An 18,396-nucleotide genomic window follows, 5' to 3' on the forward strand; every position below is an offset into this window, starting at 1 on the left:
AATTCTAGCCACTCAGGAGGCTGAGATCTGAGGATCATGGTTCAAAGCCAGCCTGGGCAGGAAAGTCCGTGAGACTCTTATTTCCAATTAACCACTAGAAAACCAGAAGTGGTGCTGTGGCTCAAGGGGTAGAGTGCTTTCCTTGAGCTGAAGAGTGCAGGGACAGTGCCCAGGCCCAGAGTTCAAGCCCCACGACTGACAAAAGAAAATAAAAAGAGCAAATAAAAAAATTAAAAAAATTAATCTACATTAGAAATTTTAAGTATGGCTTTCTAAAATAATTTTCTGTGTCATTATTTTTACCCTTAAAGTTTTAACTAATCAAAAGATGGCTCAAAGGATTAGAGGCATGGCTCAATTGGTAGAGCATTAGCCAATGAGTGGAAATGTCAGGTATCAAATTCAAGTTCTACTTTCTCATTTTTAAAGAGGAAAAAGAGAAAAAAAAAAGAAAGGATGGGTTAAAAATAAATTCTAGAACATTTAGAATAGTATATATCAGATCACAACAGAATTTTTTTTTGCAAGGATAATATAGATTTATTTATTGATTTTTTTTTTTTTTGGTGCCAGTCCTTTGGCTTGAACTAAGAGCCAGCTATTCTGATTTTTTTTAAAGTATCATTTAAATGATGATACAAATATTCCCTTATCACGCCTTTTCTTTAGTTGTTATTCAGACACACATGGAAGTGGTTTTAATAAAAGGTACTAATATTGAAATAGTTACCTTCTCTGTTGTTGTTGTTGTTTTGGTTGGTTGTGGGGCTTGAACTCTGGGTTTGGGTGCTGTCTCTGCGCTCTTCAGCTTAAGGCTGAGCGCTCTACCGTTTGAGCTACAGCACCACTTCTGGTTTTCTAGTGGTTTTTACTGGAGATAGGAGTCTCACAGACTTTCCTGCCAGGCCTGGCTTTGAACTGCGATCCTCAGATCTCAGCCTCCTGAGTGGCTAGGATTACAGGTGTGAGCCACGGACACCTGGCTTTCTGTTGTTTTTTAAAATAAAAATTTTACCTTTTGTCTAGGCATAGCAATACAGGCCTATAGTTCCACCTGCTCAGAGTGTTGAAGCAGAAAAATCACAAGTTTGAAGCTGTCTTGGCTATACAGTTAGACCCTACTTAAAAAATGAAATGATATTTTCCTTAAAATAATAAAGGCGATATATGACAGACCAACAGCCAACATCATACTGAATGGACAAAAACTAAAACCGTTTCCCCTAAAATCAGGAATAAGGCAAGGGTATCTACTCTCTCCACTCCTTTTCAATGTAGTTCTGGAATTCCTAGCCAGAGAAGTAAGGTAAGAAAGTGACATAAAAGCAATTCACACAGGGAAAGAAGAAATAAATTACCCCTATTTGTAGAAAATTTGGTCTTATACCTAAAAGACCCAAAAAAACTTCATCCCTAAACTTCTAGAGCTGATCAACCACTTTAGCAAAGTAGCAGGATACAAAGTTAACCCACAAAAATCAGTAGCCTTTCTCTATGCCAACAATGTATAAGCAGAAAGGGGATCATAAAAACAATTCCAAGGGCTGGGAAGGTGGCTCAGTGGTAGAGTGCTTGCCTTGCATGCATGAGGCCCTGGGTTTGATTCCTCAGCACCACATAAGCAGAAAAAGCTGGAAGTGACATTGTGGCTCAAGTGGTAGAGCACTGACCTTGAGCTGAAGAGATGAGGGACAGTGTCCAGGCCCAGAGTTCAGGCCCCACCACGAACAAAAGAACAACAAAAAAAAAAAACTCCATTTGCAGTATTCTCAAAAGAAAATTTTAAAACCCTAGGAATTAACCTAACCAAAATCATAAAAGATCTTTATAGTGGGAACTATAAAAATCTGAAGAAAAAAATCAGAGGACACCAGGAAATGGAAAGACTGGAAAGACATTTCATGTTTATGGAGAAGTAGAATCAACGTTGTGAAAATGGCTATACAGCCAAAAATGATATACAAATTCAATGCAATCCCCACCAAAATCCCAATGACGTTCTTTACCAAGATAGAGAAAACAATCTATAAATCCATAAACAAAAGACCTAGAATAGCCAAAGAAATTCTAGGCCAGAAAAGCAATACGGGTGGTAACACAATATCAGATTTCAAACTCTACTGCAGAGCCATAATAACAAATCAGTTTGGTATTGGCACAAAAATTGACCCAAAGATCAATGGAATAGATTAGAAGACCCAGAAACCATACACTTACAATTATCTGATATTTGACAAGGGAGCCAAAGATATACAGTGGGAAAAAATAGCCTCATCAATAATTAGTGTTGGGAAAACTGGGCATCCATATGCAGAAAACTAAAAGCAGATTACTGCTTGTTACCTTGCACTAATATCAACTCAAAGTGGATCAAAGACCTCAGTGTCAGACCTGAAACTTTGAAATTACTGCAAGAAAGAGTAGGAAAAGCATTAGAACTTATAGGTGTAGGTAGAGATTTCCTGAACAGAGTCCCAGAGACACACAGATAGGAGAGAGATTAGGTAAGTGGGACTACATCAAAATAAAAAGTTTCTGCACATAGGACATAGTTACTAAATGAGAAAGATAGCCAACAAACTGGGAGATCTTTACCAGCAATACATCTGATAAAAGCCTAATATCCAATATATATAAAGGAGCTCAAAAAACTAACCCCTCCCAAAGCTAATAAACCAATCACTAAATGGGCAAGGGTGCTAGGGAGAGACTTCTCAGAAGGAGGTAAGAATAGCAAAGAAACACATAAGGAAATGCTCATCATTCTAGGCCAAAAAAGAAATGCAAATCAAAACAACTCTGAGCTTCTATCTCACCCAAGTAAGATTGACCAACATTGTGAATTCAGACAACATACTGATGGAGATACAGGGAAAAACAAACCCTGAACCCTACGGCCCTGCTCATGGAAATGTAAACTAGTACAACCACTCTGGAAAGCAGTCTGGAGATTCCACAAAAAACTAGGCTTAGACCTTCCCTACAACCCAGTTGTACCACTCTTGGGCATATACCTTGAACATCATGAGCCAAGATATATTAAGGACACCTGCCCATCCATGTTCATTTCGGCACTATTCCCAATAGCCAAGATATGGAAACAGTCCAAATGATTCCAATAGGTGAGTGGATCTAAAAAATGTGCTACCTCTACATAATAGAATTTTACCCAGCCATTAGAAAGAATAAACAATGTCGTTGAGGGAAATGGATGGAACTAGAACAAATCATGTTAAGTGAGGTAAGTCAAGCTCAGTGAGACAAATGGCCCATGTTCTCTCTGAGAACATGGAAATTGGATCTAAAATGCACTGGGATACAATAAGTTATACAGGATTCTAGATACACACCGTGAGACCAAAAGAGGATACTCTTAGGAGAGAAACACAAAGTCACAATGCATTTTTTTTTTTTTTTTTGGTCCAGTCATGGGGCCTGAACTCTGGGCCTAGGCGCTGTCCCTCAGCTCTTCAGCTCAAGGATAGCGCTCTACCACTTGAGCCACAGAGCCACTTCTGGCTTTTCTGCTTATGTGGTGCTGAGGAATCGAACCCAGGGCCTCATGCATGCAAGGCAAGCTCTCTACCACTGAGCCACCTTCCCAGCCCTGTCACAATGCATATTGAAATGAACTCCAAGATATAGAAATAAAAGATCTTCCTTCCTTCCTTTCTTTCTTTCTTTCTTTCTTTCTTTCTTTCTTTCTTTCTTTCTTTCTTTCTTTCTTTCTTTCTTTCTCTTTTTCTTTCTTTCTTTCTTTCCTTCCTTCCTTCCTTCTTTCTTTTTCTTTCTTTCTTTCTTTTCTTTCTTAGTTTTTAGTTGATGATTCTGATTTACCTTATGTATAGTGTATTCAAGTGTACATCTTCAAAAGGGTTAGAGGGAGGGTACTGAACTTCATGAAAAAAGATTAAAAAAGTGCAGCAGTTGGGGCTGGGAAGGTGGTTGGGAAGTGGTAGAATGCTTGCCTTGCATGCATGAGGCCCTGGGTTCAATTCTTCAGCACCACATAAGCAGAAAAAGCCAGAAGTGGTGCTGTGGCTCAAGTGGTAGAGTGCTAGCCTTGAGCTGAAGAGCTAAGGGCCAGCACCTAGGCCCAGAGTTCTGGCCCTATGACTGGCAAAAAAAAAAGAAAAATGCAGCAGTGAAGCTCACTGGACATTAATAAAAGTGAACTATACTACTCATGGGTGGAGATGGGAGGGAAGGATTGGGAAAGAATGAGGAAACAGAAGACCCTGTATGAAAGGAAATATACTCATTACCTGACTCATGTAATCATAATCCCTTTGTACATCACTTCTATAGTAATAATAAATTAATTACATAAAAATGTTTTAAATGTTGCCAGACTCCAGTGACTCAGGCTGCTAATCCAAGCCATTCAAGATGCTGAGATTTGAAGCCTGGAGTTGGAATCCATTTGGGGCAGGAAAGTACATCAGATGCTTCTCTCTTATCTCCAATTAACCACTAAAAGCTGGAAGTAGAACTGAAGCTCAAGTGGTAGAGTGCTAGCCTTGAACAAAAAAGCTAAGGGACAGCATCCAGGCTCTGAATTGAAGCCCCAGGATAACACACACACACACACACACACACACACACACACACACACACACACACACACACCTTGGCTTTTGACCATTTTCCTTTATTTTTGGTCGGTCATGGGGCTTGAACTCTGGGCTTGGGTGCTGTCCCTCAGCTCTTCAGCTAAAGGTAAGCAGCTTGGGCCACAGATCCACTTCTCATTTTCTAGTGGTTTATTGGAGATAAGAGTCTCAGGGACTTTCCTTGCTTAGGCTGGCTTTGAACCATGATCCTCAGATCTCAGCCTCCTGAGTAGCTAGGATTACAGGGGTGAGCCACCAGCGCCCAGCTACCATTTTCCTTTTTTAATGCCTAATATATTTACCAAATAAACTGAAAGGCTTAATTGGTAGAAGTTGAAAGAAAACAGAACTTGTAATGAACATTTGATTAATAATACTAAACATTTCATCCTAGTATTGGTAGCTCACACCTGTAATCCTAGCTACTCAGAAGGCTAAGATCTGAAGATCCTGGGTCAAAGCCAGCCCAGGCTGGAAAGTCTGTAAAACTCTTATCTCCAATTCACCACCAGAAAACTGGAAGTGGTGCTGTAATTCAAAATGGTAGAGCGTTAGCCTTGAGTACAAAAGCTCAGGGACAGCACCCAGGCCCTGAGTTCAATCCCTACAACTGACAAAAATATGTATATTAATAAAAATAAATAACAAACATTTCAAATACTGTACTGCATATTATTTGTTAAAGAGAATACTTTCCTTACACTCCAAAATTTGTATTTACTTGTAAGCCATAAGAGTTAACAATTTAGCCGGGCACCAGTGGCTCATGCTTGTAATCCTAGTTTCTCAGGGGACTGAAATCTGAGGATTGCAGTGTGAAGTTAACCTGGGCAGAAAAGTCTGTGAGACTCTTATCTCTAGTTAACCACCAGAAAACCAGAAATGGCTCTGTGCCTCAAATGGAGAACACTTGCTTGAGCTGAAGAACTGAGGGACAGCACCCAGGCCCACATGACTGACAAATAAATACATAAATAAATAAATAAAATTGTCAACTCTTTTTTTTTTCCAGTCGGTCACGGGGCTTGAACTCTGGCCCTGCGTTCTGTCTCTGAGCTCTTCAGCTCAAGGCCAATGTACTTCCACTTGGCCACAGTGCCACTCCTGATTTTCTGGTGGTTTATTGAAGATAAAGACTTTCCTGCCTGAGTCAGCTTTGAGCTATGATCCTCAGATCTCAGCCTTCTGAGTAGCTAGGATTCTGGGACAGCACCCAGGCCCAGAGTTGAAGTCTCATGACTGACAAAAAGAAAAGAAAAGAAAAAAAAAAAGAGGGCTAGGAAGGTGGCTCAATGGTAGAGTGCTTGCCTTGCATGCATGAGACCCTGGGTTTGATTCCTCAGCACCACATAAGTAGAAAAAGCAGGAAGAGCACTAGCCTTGAGCTGAAGAGCTGAGGGACAGCACCCAGGCCCAGAGTTCAGGCCCTATGACTGGAAAAAAAAAAAAGAGTCGACTACTTATATATTTATTCATTCCCTCCTTTTCTCCACTCTCCTTCAGGAATAAATAAATAAAATATATAAAGATAATGTGTATAAATATTTTAAATATATAAAATAACTATATACAATATATCATATATAAATATGTAAAATATATTACCTTATATGTATGTGTTTATATGTATATGCACAAATTTCATCTATGTGTGCATATATATGTATATATACACATATGCCTCCTCAATCTTCACAAAAAAATGAAGCATAGTTATAATTGTTTTAATGTTCTATCCTACTAATTCCATATTCTGTCAATTCTGAGTCTGTTTTGAATGATAGAGATTAATCCTTATAAGGATTTTTTTTATTTCTTTGTCTACTCATTTATAATTGGTTGCCAGACATTATGAAGTTTGCCCGGTGTTCAGTACTTTGTGTTTTGTTAAATACTCTCCCCTCTCCCCCACTTATGGTGCTAGGAATCAAACCCAGGGCCTCTCATATGCCAAGCAAGTACTTACCAGTGAGTCACATCCTAGGTCTCTGCTAAATATTGTTAAACTTTTTTTCCTATGATGGTATCAAATTCGTTGTTCATTTGGTTCTTTCAGTTCTAGCTTTTAAGCTTATTCAGGTATGACCAGAATAAGGCTAATTTCTTTTTTCCAACTGTGGACTTTATCAAAATTAGTAACTTCTGATATCCAAAAGACATTATTGAGCTGGGACATAGCTCAGTGGCAAAGCACTTGCCTAGCAAGTGCACCATCCTGCGTTCCATCCTCAGTATCAAAAAGCAAAAATGAGCAATAAGTAAGACATTATTAGCTGGGCACTGGTGGCTCACAGCTTTAATCTTATCCACTCTACAGGGTTCGGATGAAAGCCCGGGCAGGAAAGTTTGTGAGATTCTTATCTCTAATTAAGCACCAAAAAGTTGAAGTGGAGCTGAGACTCAAGTAATACAGTGCTATCCTTGACTATAAAAGCTCAAGGAGGGCTGGGAAGGTGGGTCAGTGGTAGAGCGCTTGCCTTGCATGCTCGAGGCCCTGGGTTCGATTCCTCAGCACCACATAAGCAGAAAGAAAAAAAAAGCCGGAAGTGGCGCTGTGGCTCAAGTGGTAGAGCGCTAGCCTTGAGCTGAAGAGCTGAGGGACAGCGCCCAGGCCCAGAGTTCAGGCCCCACAACCGGACCAAAAAATAAATAAATAAATAAAAGCTCAGGGACACTATCCAAGCCCTGAGTTCAAGCCCCACAATCGGCACAAACAGACAAATAAAAAGATACTATTAGGCTGGGAATGAGGCTTAGTGATAGAGTGCTTGCCTAGCATGCATGAGGAAAGAAAGGAAGGAAGAGAGACAGACAGACAGACAGACAGACAGACAGACAGACAGACAGACAAGACCAGGTCCTGGTGCCTAGGCCCTGAATCCAAGAAAAAAAAAGAAAATATATCTGATAAGTGAATTTTATCCACGATATAGAAAGAATCCCTGAAACCCAATAAGAGGGGAGAAAAACCCGTAAGAATGGTGAAAATATTTTAGAAGACACTTCACTTCACAAACAGGCTAACAATCAAGTATTTAAGTTGCTTCTTAATATTTGTCACTAGGGAAATAGAAATCAAAGCCACAAGGATGTGTTGCCACAACCTTGTTAGAATGGCCAAAAACTGAACACAAAAATCTGACCCCAGCACTTGTTATCAGTGATGTTGAGCAACTATTACATTGTTAGGACAGATTAAACTGCCTTGATCGTTTTGGAAAATAGTTTGGCATCCTCACAAAGTTTAATGTATTTGGTATACAATCCAGCATTGCAAGAGCACTCAGGTATTTACCTGAGAGCCATGAAAACCACTTACCCAAAACACTGTGCTTGAATGCTTATAGCTCATCCTAAGTGACAGAATCTGGGGGCAAATAAATGCTCAGTCAGCTGATGGGAGGATACACAAACTGAGCCTGAGCCAGGCTCCTGCTCTGATGGCTCATGCTTGTAATCCTAGCTACTCACGAGGCTCAGATCTGAGGATTGTGGTCTGAAGATTTGTGAGAGAAAAAAAATCTAAGAAATTTTTTTTCCAATTAACTCTCAAACATCTGGAAGTGAAGCTGTGATTCAAGTGCTAGAGCACCAACTTTGAGCAAAAAAGCCAAGGGACAGTGTTCAGGTCCTGAGTTCAAGCCCTTGTACCAATACCAAAAAAAAAAAAAAAAGAATAAGCAAACTGTTGGCATACTTATACAACAGAATGCTACTCTTTGGGATTGAAAGTGTGGCTTAGGTGGTAGAGAGCCAATCAGTGAACAAAAGGGTTAGATTCAGGTTTGAGTCTTGACCTCAGAAAAAAAAGAAAGAAAAAATTACCTAGAATATTACTCATATTAGACAGGAAAAACAACTGATATGTTACAACAATTATACAATAGTCAGAAAGCCATATATTATAGAATTCCACTCCATGACATCTCAGAAAAGGAAAGATGATATTGACAGAACAGATAACTGGTTGCCAGAAGCTAGATGTGAGGTTTCAGCCAGGCACCAGCGGCTCAGGCTTGTAATCCTAACTACTCAGGAAGCTGATATCTGAAGACTGTGGTTTGAAGCCAGACCGTGCAGAAAAATCTTATCTCTACTAAACTACTCAAAAAAGCCAGAAGTGGTGCTATGGCTCAAGTGGTAGAGCAGTAGTCTTGAACACAAGCGGCTTAGGGACATTGCCCAGGCCCTGAGTTCAAGGAAAGGAAAGGAAAGGAAAAAGGAAAGGAAAGGAAAAAGGAAAGGAAAGGAGGGGAAAGGAAAGGAAAGGAAAGGATGGAAAGGAAAGGAAAGGAACATCAACTGCCACAGAAGCCAGAAAATCAGAAGCTTTTGTATTAGTTTTGTTGTAGATCACATGGCCTGGGCGCTGACTGAGTTTTTTGACTCAAAAAGGCTCAGAAGCCTTTTTGGACCTAGGACTCCTGGGTTCAAGGGATTCTCCTGCCTCACCCTCCCAAGGAGTTGGAACTACATATGTGCGCCATCATGCTTGACTCCTGAAGCCAATTATTGGCTGTTCCCACACTTGCACTTTTCAGCATCCAAACTACAGCAAGTACTCCTTTGCATGTATGCATGCACACACACTCACACACATAAACGCATACATGTATACACACACACACACACACACATAATAGGCCTCCTGAAATCCATCCAGAGAGTCTTGGTCTGAATGATAAAACGATATCATACACCAAAAATACCTTTCACTTTACACAGGACTCTTCAGCAACCCTGAATTTTTATTTTATTTTTATTTATTTTATTTATTTTTTGTGTCAGTCGTGGGGCTTGAACTCTGGGTTTGGGCACTATCCCTGTGCTCTTCAGCTCAAGGCTAATGCTCTACCACTTGAGCCACAGCACCACTTCCGGTTTTCTAGTGGTTAATTGGTGATAAGAGTCTCACGGGGCTGGGAAGGTGGCTCAGTGGTGGAGCGCTTGCCTTGCATGCATGAGGCCCTGGGTTCGATTCCTCAGCACCACATAAGCAAAAAGAAAAAAGCCGGAAGTGGTGCTGTGGCTCAAGTGGTAGAGCTCTAGCCTTGAGCTGAAGAGCTGAGGGACAGCACCCAGGCCTAGAGTTCAGGCCCCACGACTGGACCCAAAAAACCAAAAAACAAAAACAAAAAAGAGTCTCACAGACTTTTCTGCCCGGGCTGGCTTTGAACCGTGATCCTCAGATCTCAGCCTCCTCAGTAGCTAGGATTATAGGTGTGAGCCACCAGCACCCGGCTGAATTTTTATTTTTTTAAATGATCTCCTAAAGTCTTTAAACTATTTGCCAGGTTATAACTTTCCAAGTGATAGTTACACTAATCTGGAACCCTTATACACTATGTCTAAGCAATCCAGAATGGAATTCTAATTTTTGACCTACTCCAGGTTTGTTAGCTCATTGCTGTATCCTATTTGCTGAGAATGTCCTTGTCCCATTTTCCCTTCAGCCCTGATCTGATCTTGCCAGTCTGGGTTTTTGGTTGTTTTTTTGTTTTGTTCTGTGCCAGAACTGGGCTTGAACTCAAATCCTGTGTGCTTTCATTCGGCTTTTTTACTCAAGGATAGCGCTCACTCTACCACTTGAGCCACACCTCCACTTCCAGCTTTTTGGTGTCTAATTGGAGACAAGAGTCTCACGGACTTTTTTTTGCCAAAGTTGGCTTTGAACCTTGATTGTCAGATTTCAGTCTATTATGTAGGTGGTGAGCCACCAGCACCTAGCCTCAGTCTGGGCTATGGTATCACCTCTTCTTGGAAGCTTCACCTCACGTTTTCAGTCTGGGTTAGAGGCTCAGCCTCTGTAAGTATTTCTCCAAATGCCTCACCACTTTTCTTCTATGTGTCTGAATTTTTCCTGCCAGAAACTGCATGATTAGACTGAGATCTTTGAAGGCAGGAACCAGTGCAGGGAGCTACTTTATTTTCTTGTTTTTTGGCGGGGGCATGATGGAGCTAGAACTCAGGTTCTCACACATGAGGCAAACCCCTCTACTAATGTTTGTCGGTCCACTCCTAACCCCTGTGCAGTCTTTAGTACAGTTCCTGAATATGGGCCATACTCTAAAGTGGGTGTGGGTGGCCCAGATCAGGAGATGCAAAGATCAAGAGGATGGAGTTTCAAAGTCAGCCCATGGCAGAATTAAGAGAGATTTCATTTCAACAAATAAGACCAATTGGTAGTCCATACCTATAATTCGAACTTCACAGAAAGCATAGATGAGAAGATCACAATCCAAGCCGGCCTTAGGCAAAAATGTAAGCTATCGGAAAAATAAATAAAGCTAAAAAAGGTTGGGACTGTGGCTTAAATGAAAAAGCCTACCTAACCCTTGTGTTCAGAACACAATACTAACAACAAAAAGAAGAAAGGTGTCAATGAAAGTAGTAAAGGAGGGAAGGCAGGTAGAGAAAGCAATCTTAAATACCTCTCACTGACTGAACGCTATGATTCCTTCTGACTTTACACAAGTATTTCTGATGAACACCTAACAAAGGATGCCGCTGCTCTGAGCAGGTTTTAGCTGATGAAGAAGTAAGATATTTCCTTTCACAAATGAGGAACTTAAGTGTAGAGAAATTCTCCACCAGAGTAAAGAACATGCACCTTAACTACGTGGTGAGTTTCCTAAAACATCTCATCTAGCTTCATTGTGTCCAAGAACTGAATATCTAACAGCTAAGGTAATGTCTTTGCCTCACACCTGTAATCCTAGGAAGCAGATCTGAGGATCATGGTTTGAAGCCAGCCCAAATAAGAAAGTCTAGGAGATTCTTATCTCCAGTTAACCACCAAATAGTCAGAAGTAGAGGTGTAGCTGGAAGTGCAGCCTTGAGAGAAAAAGCCAAGTGAGAGTATGGAGCCCTAAGTTCAAGGCCCAGTACTGGCACCAAAAAAAGAAAGAAAGAAACGAAAAAAAGAAAGAATATGTAACATTCAGAAAATCCTAAGTCAAATAACAAAATATTTGAAGGCTATTTCGTGAATACTTTATAATAAAGTATTTGAAAGAAATTATAGTAATAGTCTGCTTTAATGTAGACTATAAATAATTGTATGCAGAATTCTTGAATGTCAATTGACCTTATAATGGCAGTAGTAAAAAAAAAAAAACAGCAAAAACATCTTTTACTGTTTAACCTAAGAAAATACCAATAGTTCCTCTTTTAGGATCTTATGCAATTCCCCTAGCCACAAAAGAACACTGTGTATGTATGCACCATATATTTTTATATTTCCTTCACAATTGTTGGAACCCAAAGTCTAGAACTGCATGAGTCAAATTAACGACCGCCAACGAGTTCTAAAAAGCTTTTGTTAGTTCATGATCACTGAGGATACAACCATAGAAAGAAAGCATTGAGGCTGGGAATACGGTTTAGTGTTAGAGTGCTTGCCTAGCATGCATGTAGTTCTGGGTTCCATTCTTCAGTACCACATAAACAGAAAAAGCTGGAAGTGGCACTGTGGCTCAAGTAGTAGAGTACTAGCTTTGAACAGAGAGAGGCTCAGAGACAATGCCCAGGCCCCAAGTTCAAGCCCCAAGACCGAAAAAAAAAAAAGGAAAGAAAGCATTGATCAAAAAAAAAAAAAAAAAAACTGAAGCCGGGCACTGGTGGCTCACGCCTGTAAAAAATCCTAGCTACTCAGGAGGCTGAGATCTGAGGATCGCCGTTCAAAGCCAGCCCAGGCAGGAAAATCCATGAAACTCTAATCTCCAAAAAAAACACCAGAAAACCGGAAGTGGCACTGTAGCTCAAGTGGTAGAGCACTAGCCTTGAGCTGAAGAGATGAGGGACAGCGTTCAGGCCCAGAGTTCAAGCCCCACAACCGACAAAAAAAAAAAAAAAAAAGTAACTGAGCTGGGCGCTGGTGACTCACGCCTGTAATCCTAGCTATTGAGGAGGCTGATATCTGAGGATCATGGTTCAAAGCCATCCTAGCCCCCCCTCCCCCCCAAAAAAAAAGCCATCCAAGGCAGGAAAGTCTGTGAAACTCTTATCTCCAATAAACCACCAGAAAACCGGAAGTGATGTTGTGGCTCAAGTGGTAGAACGCTAGCCTTGAGCTAAAGAGCTCAGGGGCAGCGCCCAGGCTCAGAGTTCAAGCCCCATGACTGGAAAAAAAAAAAAAGTAACTGAACCAGGAGCAGGGAATGCATGCCTTGGAATTCTAGCACTCAGAAGACAGAAGCAGGATGATGGAGACTGCAACCTGGGCTATAATGGCAAGTTCAAGATCAGCCTGAGCTACACAGTAAGACCCCAAATTAAAACAAAATACAAAACAAAACTGCTAAATCACTTAGCTATGAAGCTCACGTAATCAATCCCAGCTACTCAAGGAGACTAAGATTGGAGAATCATGGTTCAAAGTTGGCCCAGGCAAGGAAAGTCCTTGAGACTCATCTCTAATTAACCACGACAGTTCCACTTCTGGGATTTCCTGCTTAGGCTAACTTGAAACTACAATCTTCAAATCTCAGCTCCCTTCACAGTTAATATCTCATCATCTGATTATTTCTTCAGTTACCAAAAGAATTCAACAGCAACAAAAATAACTGATAACTAAAAGTTAGAGCAAGTACTGGTGCTGGTGGCTCACACATTTAAGCCAATGCATTCAGAAGGCTGAAATCTGAAGACTGCTGTTCAAAGCCAGCCTAGACAGAAAGTCTGTGAGACTATTACCTCCACCTAACTAACCAGAAGCCAGAAATGGAGTTGTGGTTCAAGTGGTAGAACATGAGCTTTAAATGAAAGAGTTTAGTGAGAGTACAAGGCCCTGAATTCAAGGCTCACTGCCAGCACACACACACACAGTTACTGCAAGTCTTTTTACTTATTAATAAAAGCAGGTCCATTTATTAATGGAAGGCAAGTAGTTGCTAATTAAAACTAAAATCATAATTTACTATAGATAGATGAGAATGGCAAGAATTAGAACTGCTCTGTTAGAGTAGAGAGACTTAAACCAATTTTTGCTCAGCATCCTTTATCTCTACCTCCTTCGGAATTACTCCTCTGTAGTAGCTCATAAGAAGGCAAAGAAAGAAGGTAAACAAGAAAGGCAAAAGAGAGCTACTAGTGGGCTGAGTGCCTCACTCCTGTAATCCAGATCTGAGGATAGTACTTCAAAGCTAGCTCTGGCAGGCAAGTCCATGAGACTCTTATCTCCAATTGATCACCAGGAAACTGGAAGTGGTGTTGTGGCTCAAAGTGGCAGTGCACCAGAATTGAGGGGGAAAGCTCAGAGCTAACTACTAGTGGAGCTGGGGCTTAAGTAGTAGAGCCCCAGCCTTAACAGAAAAAGCTGCATCCAGGCCCTGAGTTCAACAACAGTAGCAGCAGTAACAACAACAACAACAACAACAATATAGATATTAGACTGTGTAATGAAAAAAGATGACTGCGCACTGGTGTAATCCTAGCAATTCAGGAGGCTAAGATCTGAAGGTTGTGGTTCAAAGCCAGCCAGGGCAGAAAAGTCCATGAGACTCTTAACATGAATTAACCACCAAAAAGCCAGAAGTGGATCTGTGGCTCAAGTGGTAGAGCACCAGCCTTCAACAACAAAGCTAAAGGACAGCATCCAGGTCCTGAGTTCAAGCCCCATGCCTGGCACAAAAGAAACAAAAAGAAATAGATGGTGTCACAGTTATTGAACTGGTATCACAGTTATGGTCTCATGGTCATTTGAAATTGCCCCCTCTTCCAAGCAACAGTGCACCAGGCAACCAAGAACAAGAAGAGCTCCTTCCCACCCTACTCCTGCCGCTCAGAAAGATTCTTTGTTATTTCTCAAGGGTGGTATTTACAATATAAGGGAATAGAAGGTCTTACTTTTACAATTCAAAGAAGTCCAAGCTCTCCAACTTTTTGGAGTCCTTACTTTGTAGTTTCTCATTTACCTAAGAAAAGCTGTAGAGATTTTGGCAAAGGTGTGAGTACTACAACTGCACTACAATGCATGGCTAGCAGGAATGTAAACTGGTACCACCACTTCAGAAAACCTATACTATCTATCCATTCTTAGGACCCCTCCAGGAATTCTATTGGTGAGTAGAATCCTAAGCAAAATGAGTGTTCAAACCCAACAAAATGTATGAAAAAGAATATTAACAACCAGGTGCTGGTGGCTTATACTGTAATCCTAGCTACTCAGAAGGCCGAGATCTGAGGATCACCGGTTTAGAGCCAGCCCAGACAGACAACTCTATGAGATTCTTATTTCCAATTAAGCAGCAAAAAGCCAAAACTAGATGTACATCTCCAGTGAAGAGTGCCAGACTTGATCAAAAAAAAGCTAAGCAAGAGCTGGGCGCCAGTGGCTCAAGCCTGTAATACTAGCTACTCAGGAGGGTGAGATCTGAGGATCACGGTTCAAAGCCAGCCAAGCAGGAAAGTCCGTGAGACTCTTATCTCCAATAAACCACTAGAAAAACAGAAGTGGCATTGTGACTCAAGTGGTAGAGCGCTAGCCTTGAGCTGAAGTACTGAGGGACAGCGCCCAGGACCAGAATTCAAGCCCATGATCAACAACAACAACAAAACAAAACAAAAAAGCTAAGCAAGAGCACAAGGTTCCCTCAGAGTTCAAGTCCCATTGCCAGTACAAAAATAACTTTAAACATTTTTTTTTTTTTGGGTCCGGTCATGGGGCCTGAACTCTGGGCCTGGGCGCTGTCCCTCAGCTCTTCAGCTCAAGGCTAGCACTCTACCACTTGAGCCACAGTGCCACTTCCGGCTTTTTTTCTTTTTGCTTATGTGGTGCTGAGGAATCGAACCCAGGGCCTCAGGCATGCAAGGCAAGCACTCTACCACTGAGCCACTTTCCCAGCCCAACTTTAAACATTTTTAAAAAAGAATATTAACCACTGTGTTATTATTGCATTATAAAGTCAGAAGCATGTCCCTCAATGTCTATTTCAATATCCAGCAATGACAGCAAGCTATTTAAAAACAACAAGCTTGGTGCTGGTAGCTCATGCATGTAATCCTAAAAAACAAGAAGCCTGGTGCTGGTAGCTCATGCCTGTAATCCTATCTACTCAGGAGACTGAGGTCTAAGTATCACAGTTCAAAGCCAACCTGGGCAGGAAAGTCTATGAGACTCTTATCTCCAATAAAACACTAGAAAACTAGTAGTGCCGCTGTGGCTCAAGCAGTAGAGTGCTCGCCTTGAGCTGAAGAGCTCAGGGACACAGCCCAAGCCCAGAGTTCAAGCCCCACAACTGACAAACAACAACAATAGCAACAACAAAGGCTGAATTTCATAATCACAATGTTTAGTTTTTGCTTTTTTTGAAAGTAAACATAAAAAAAAGGCTCGGGAGTCCGTTAGTGGCACTTTCCTCCCTCCCCCCCCATGTGGGGCTTGAACTCTGGGCCTGGGCGCTGTCCCTGAGCTCTTCAGCTCAAGGCGAGAGCTCTACCACTTGAGCCACAGCAAGTGGCACAATTTTTGCCTAACATGTGTTCAGTCCCTAGCATTGGGAGGAGAAGTGACGGAAAGAGAGAAACAATAGTAGATGGGTGCTGATCACTCATCCTTGTAATCCTAGCTACTCAAGAGGCTGAGATTGGAGGACTTGGGTTTGAGGCTAGCCCCTCAGAAAAGTTCACTAGATTCCATCTCCAATTAACCAGCAAAAAGTAGAACTTAATGTGAATGAGCACAATCAAGCTTACACAGCAGAAGGCCCTGAGTTAAAGCCCTGGTATGAGCAAAAACAAGCAAACAAAATTAAAAAAAAAAAACCACAAACCCAGCCCCAACAAACTAGGCAAAAGTCAGTCATCTAGAATGCTCGAAGTAAGGACAGTAATCATCTCTGAGCTAGTATTGGCTGAGAGGAACTTGAGTCACTTAAGATCTGTGCATATTAAGGTTATTGGCTGAGAGGAATTTGAGTCACTTAAGATTTGTGCATATTAAGGGTATATCATTATCCTGAGGGAGATATGCAAATTTCTGAGATCTTTCCTGTGTGAAAGAATTGGATATAAGCTTAAACATAATTCCAAGTACTGATCTTTTATCTGCTTTACTACTGGGCTCCTTTTATGTCTTTGGAAAGCCTTTAATAACTGCTGGAAAATGTGTTAATGTTATGCATACCAAAAGCTAACTTTTGGTATTAGTAGAATCTGAAAAGCAGACCTGCAATATATTGGAGCTGTGCATATTTACCGACTAGTAAAGATAAACGTTTAAGAAATGTAAATTGAATGTTTCCCACCCTTTTTTTTTTCTGCTAAGTTTACATATCTCTTACTCTCTAATTCTCAATATGGTCCTCCCCCCTGCCAACCGTCCAAGCTGAATATCTATTCTGCAAATATTTTCTCCATGTACCACAGTCTTCGAGTAAGAATCCTAGAATTTTAGAGGAGAAAGGGATACAACGTTCCTGGGCCCACTGTGGTGGGGCCGCGAGTAGCAGCCTCAAGGTTGCTGCCCTAGGACAGAGACCCGAGCTCCCTGAACTACTCCTTCTACTCAGATTTGTTTCAACGCTTGCATGTTTCCAAATAGGAAGCTGACGCGAACCAGATCGGAAGGGGACCTTTAGTAATAATAATAATTATTATTATTATTATTGCTACTGCTACTATTATTTTCAATCACAACCATGATCCCCATCCAATGGTTTGGGGGAACAGTCCTAGGAGTCCTTGAAAAATCCCATTGGGGTTTAATTGCTAGGGTATAAACGGAGGGGGGCAGGGCAGCTAGGAGTTTAATATGCAAAATTGTGTTCCGGTATTTTCAAAGTAACTACTCTCAAACAACCAAAATTCGGCCGGGGCAGGGGTAGTTCATCGGGAGGGGGGTGAGCCGCTCTGGGTGTGGGGGCGGGGGGGGGAGGCTGCAGGCACATTTTTTTCCATCATAGTTCACGACATATATAAGAACCTCAAAAGAAGTGTTAAAGACGCCCCTCCCGAAGTCTACAACATCCAGGGGTCTGGTCCAGGCGTGATGTCCAGCCACCGGACTCCCGGATCGCAGCGGCAGATGAACAGGGACGGCCCACCAGCCAGCGCGCGCGGCCCGAGCGGGCAGGCAGCGCGGCCCCCCGACCCAGCACGGAGCCTCTGCGAGGCCGCCCGGGCCGCCGCTGGGGACCACGAACCCAAGGATGCACGATCGGCGTTAGAGAAGGAGGCGGACGCCGTCTGGGAGAAGCGGGGGGCCGCGGTCCAGTTCTAGGCAAGTGGTGATGGGCGCGAAAGAGGGGAGGGGCGCGGGAGGCGAGCGGAGGAGCGAGCGCGGGGAGGAGCGAGGCGGCGGGGATGGAGGAGGCGCGCGTTGGGTGCCCGTGCAGGTGGGGGAACCCTGCGGGGGTCTGCGGGCGTTCGATCGGGGCCTTACCGAGCAGCGGCAGCCGGCCGCCAGCGCGCGCCAACGCCGGCATGGCCTCCGGAGCCCGGGGTCCCCAGGCCGCACCGGCCCAGCCCTGCGATGCCGCCCGGAGCGGCGCGCCCTGCGCTGCAGGTGGCTCACTGAAGGATGCGCGTCACCGACCGCAAATTCCCTCGGACTGGTGCAAAGTGGAAAGGGGAGGGGGTGGAAGCGGTCCCCGAGGCGCGAGCCGCGCAGAGGCTGGGCCAAGCCGGGAAGCCGGTGCCTAGCGCAGCGCTGCGGCCGAGCCCACGTGCCCGCCGCGCTCCGCAGCCTGCGCTCGCCCGCTCGGCGGCGCCCGGGGCTCCCCGACTGCGGCGGGGGAGATTGGGCGCGGTCCCGCCGGGGAAGTTGCTCGGTCTCCCCGGGCTC

The 18,396-nt window shown here is 42.8% G+C and overlaps 1 protein-coding gene across 1 annotated transcript in view; it reads right to left on the reverse strand.

Annotated features, from left to right (window-relative positions):
- The window catches only part of Flt3 (fms related receptor tyrosine kinase 3), an 88,187-nt gene extending 70,111 nt beyond the window's left edge, over nucleotides 1-18,076 (reverse strand). The window contains exon 1 of the mRNA XM_042685494.1: nucleotides 17,995-18,076. Coding sequence (XP_042541428.1) covers nucleotides 17,995-18,037 — 43 coding nt within the window. The 5' untranslated portion in view covers nucleotides 18,038-18,076. The remainder of the gene's footprint in view (nucleotides 1-17,994) is intronic.
- Between the last annotated feature and the right edge of the window lie 320 nt (nucleotides 18,077-18,396).

The sequence above is a fragment of the Dipodomys spectabilis genome, unplaced genomic scaffold (genome assembly GCF_019054845.1).
Source record: "Dipodomys spectabilis isolate Male_0828 unplaced genomic scaffold, ASM1905484v1 ptg000095l, whole genome shotgun sequence".
NCBI lineage: Eukaryota > Metazoa > Chordata > Mammalia > Rodentia > Heteromyidae > Dipodomys > Dipodomys spectabilis.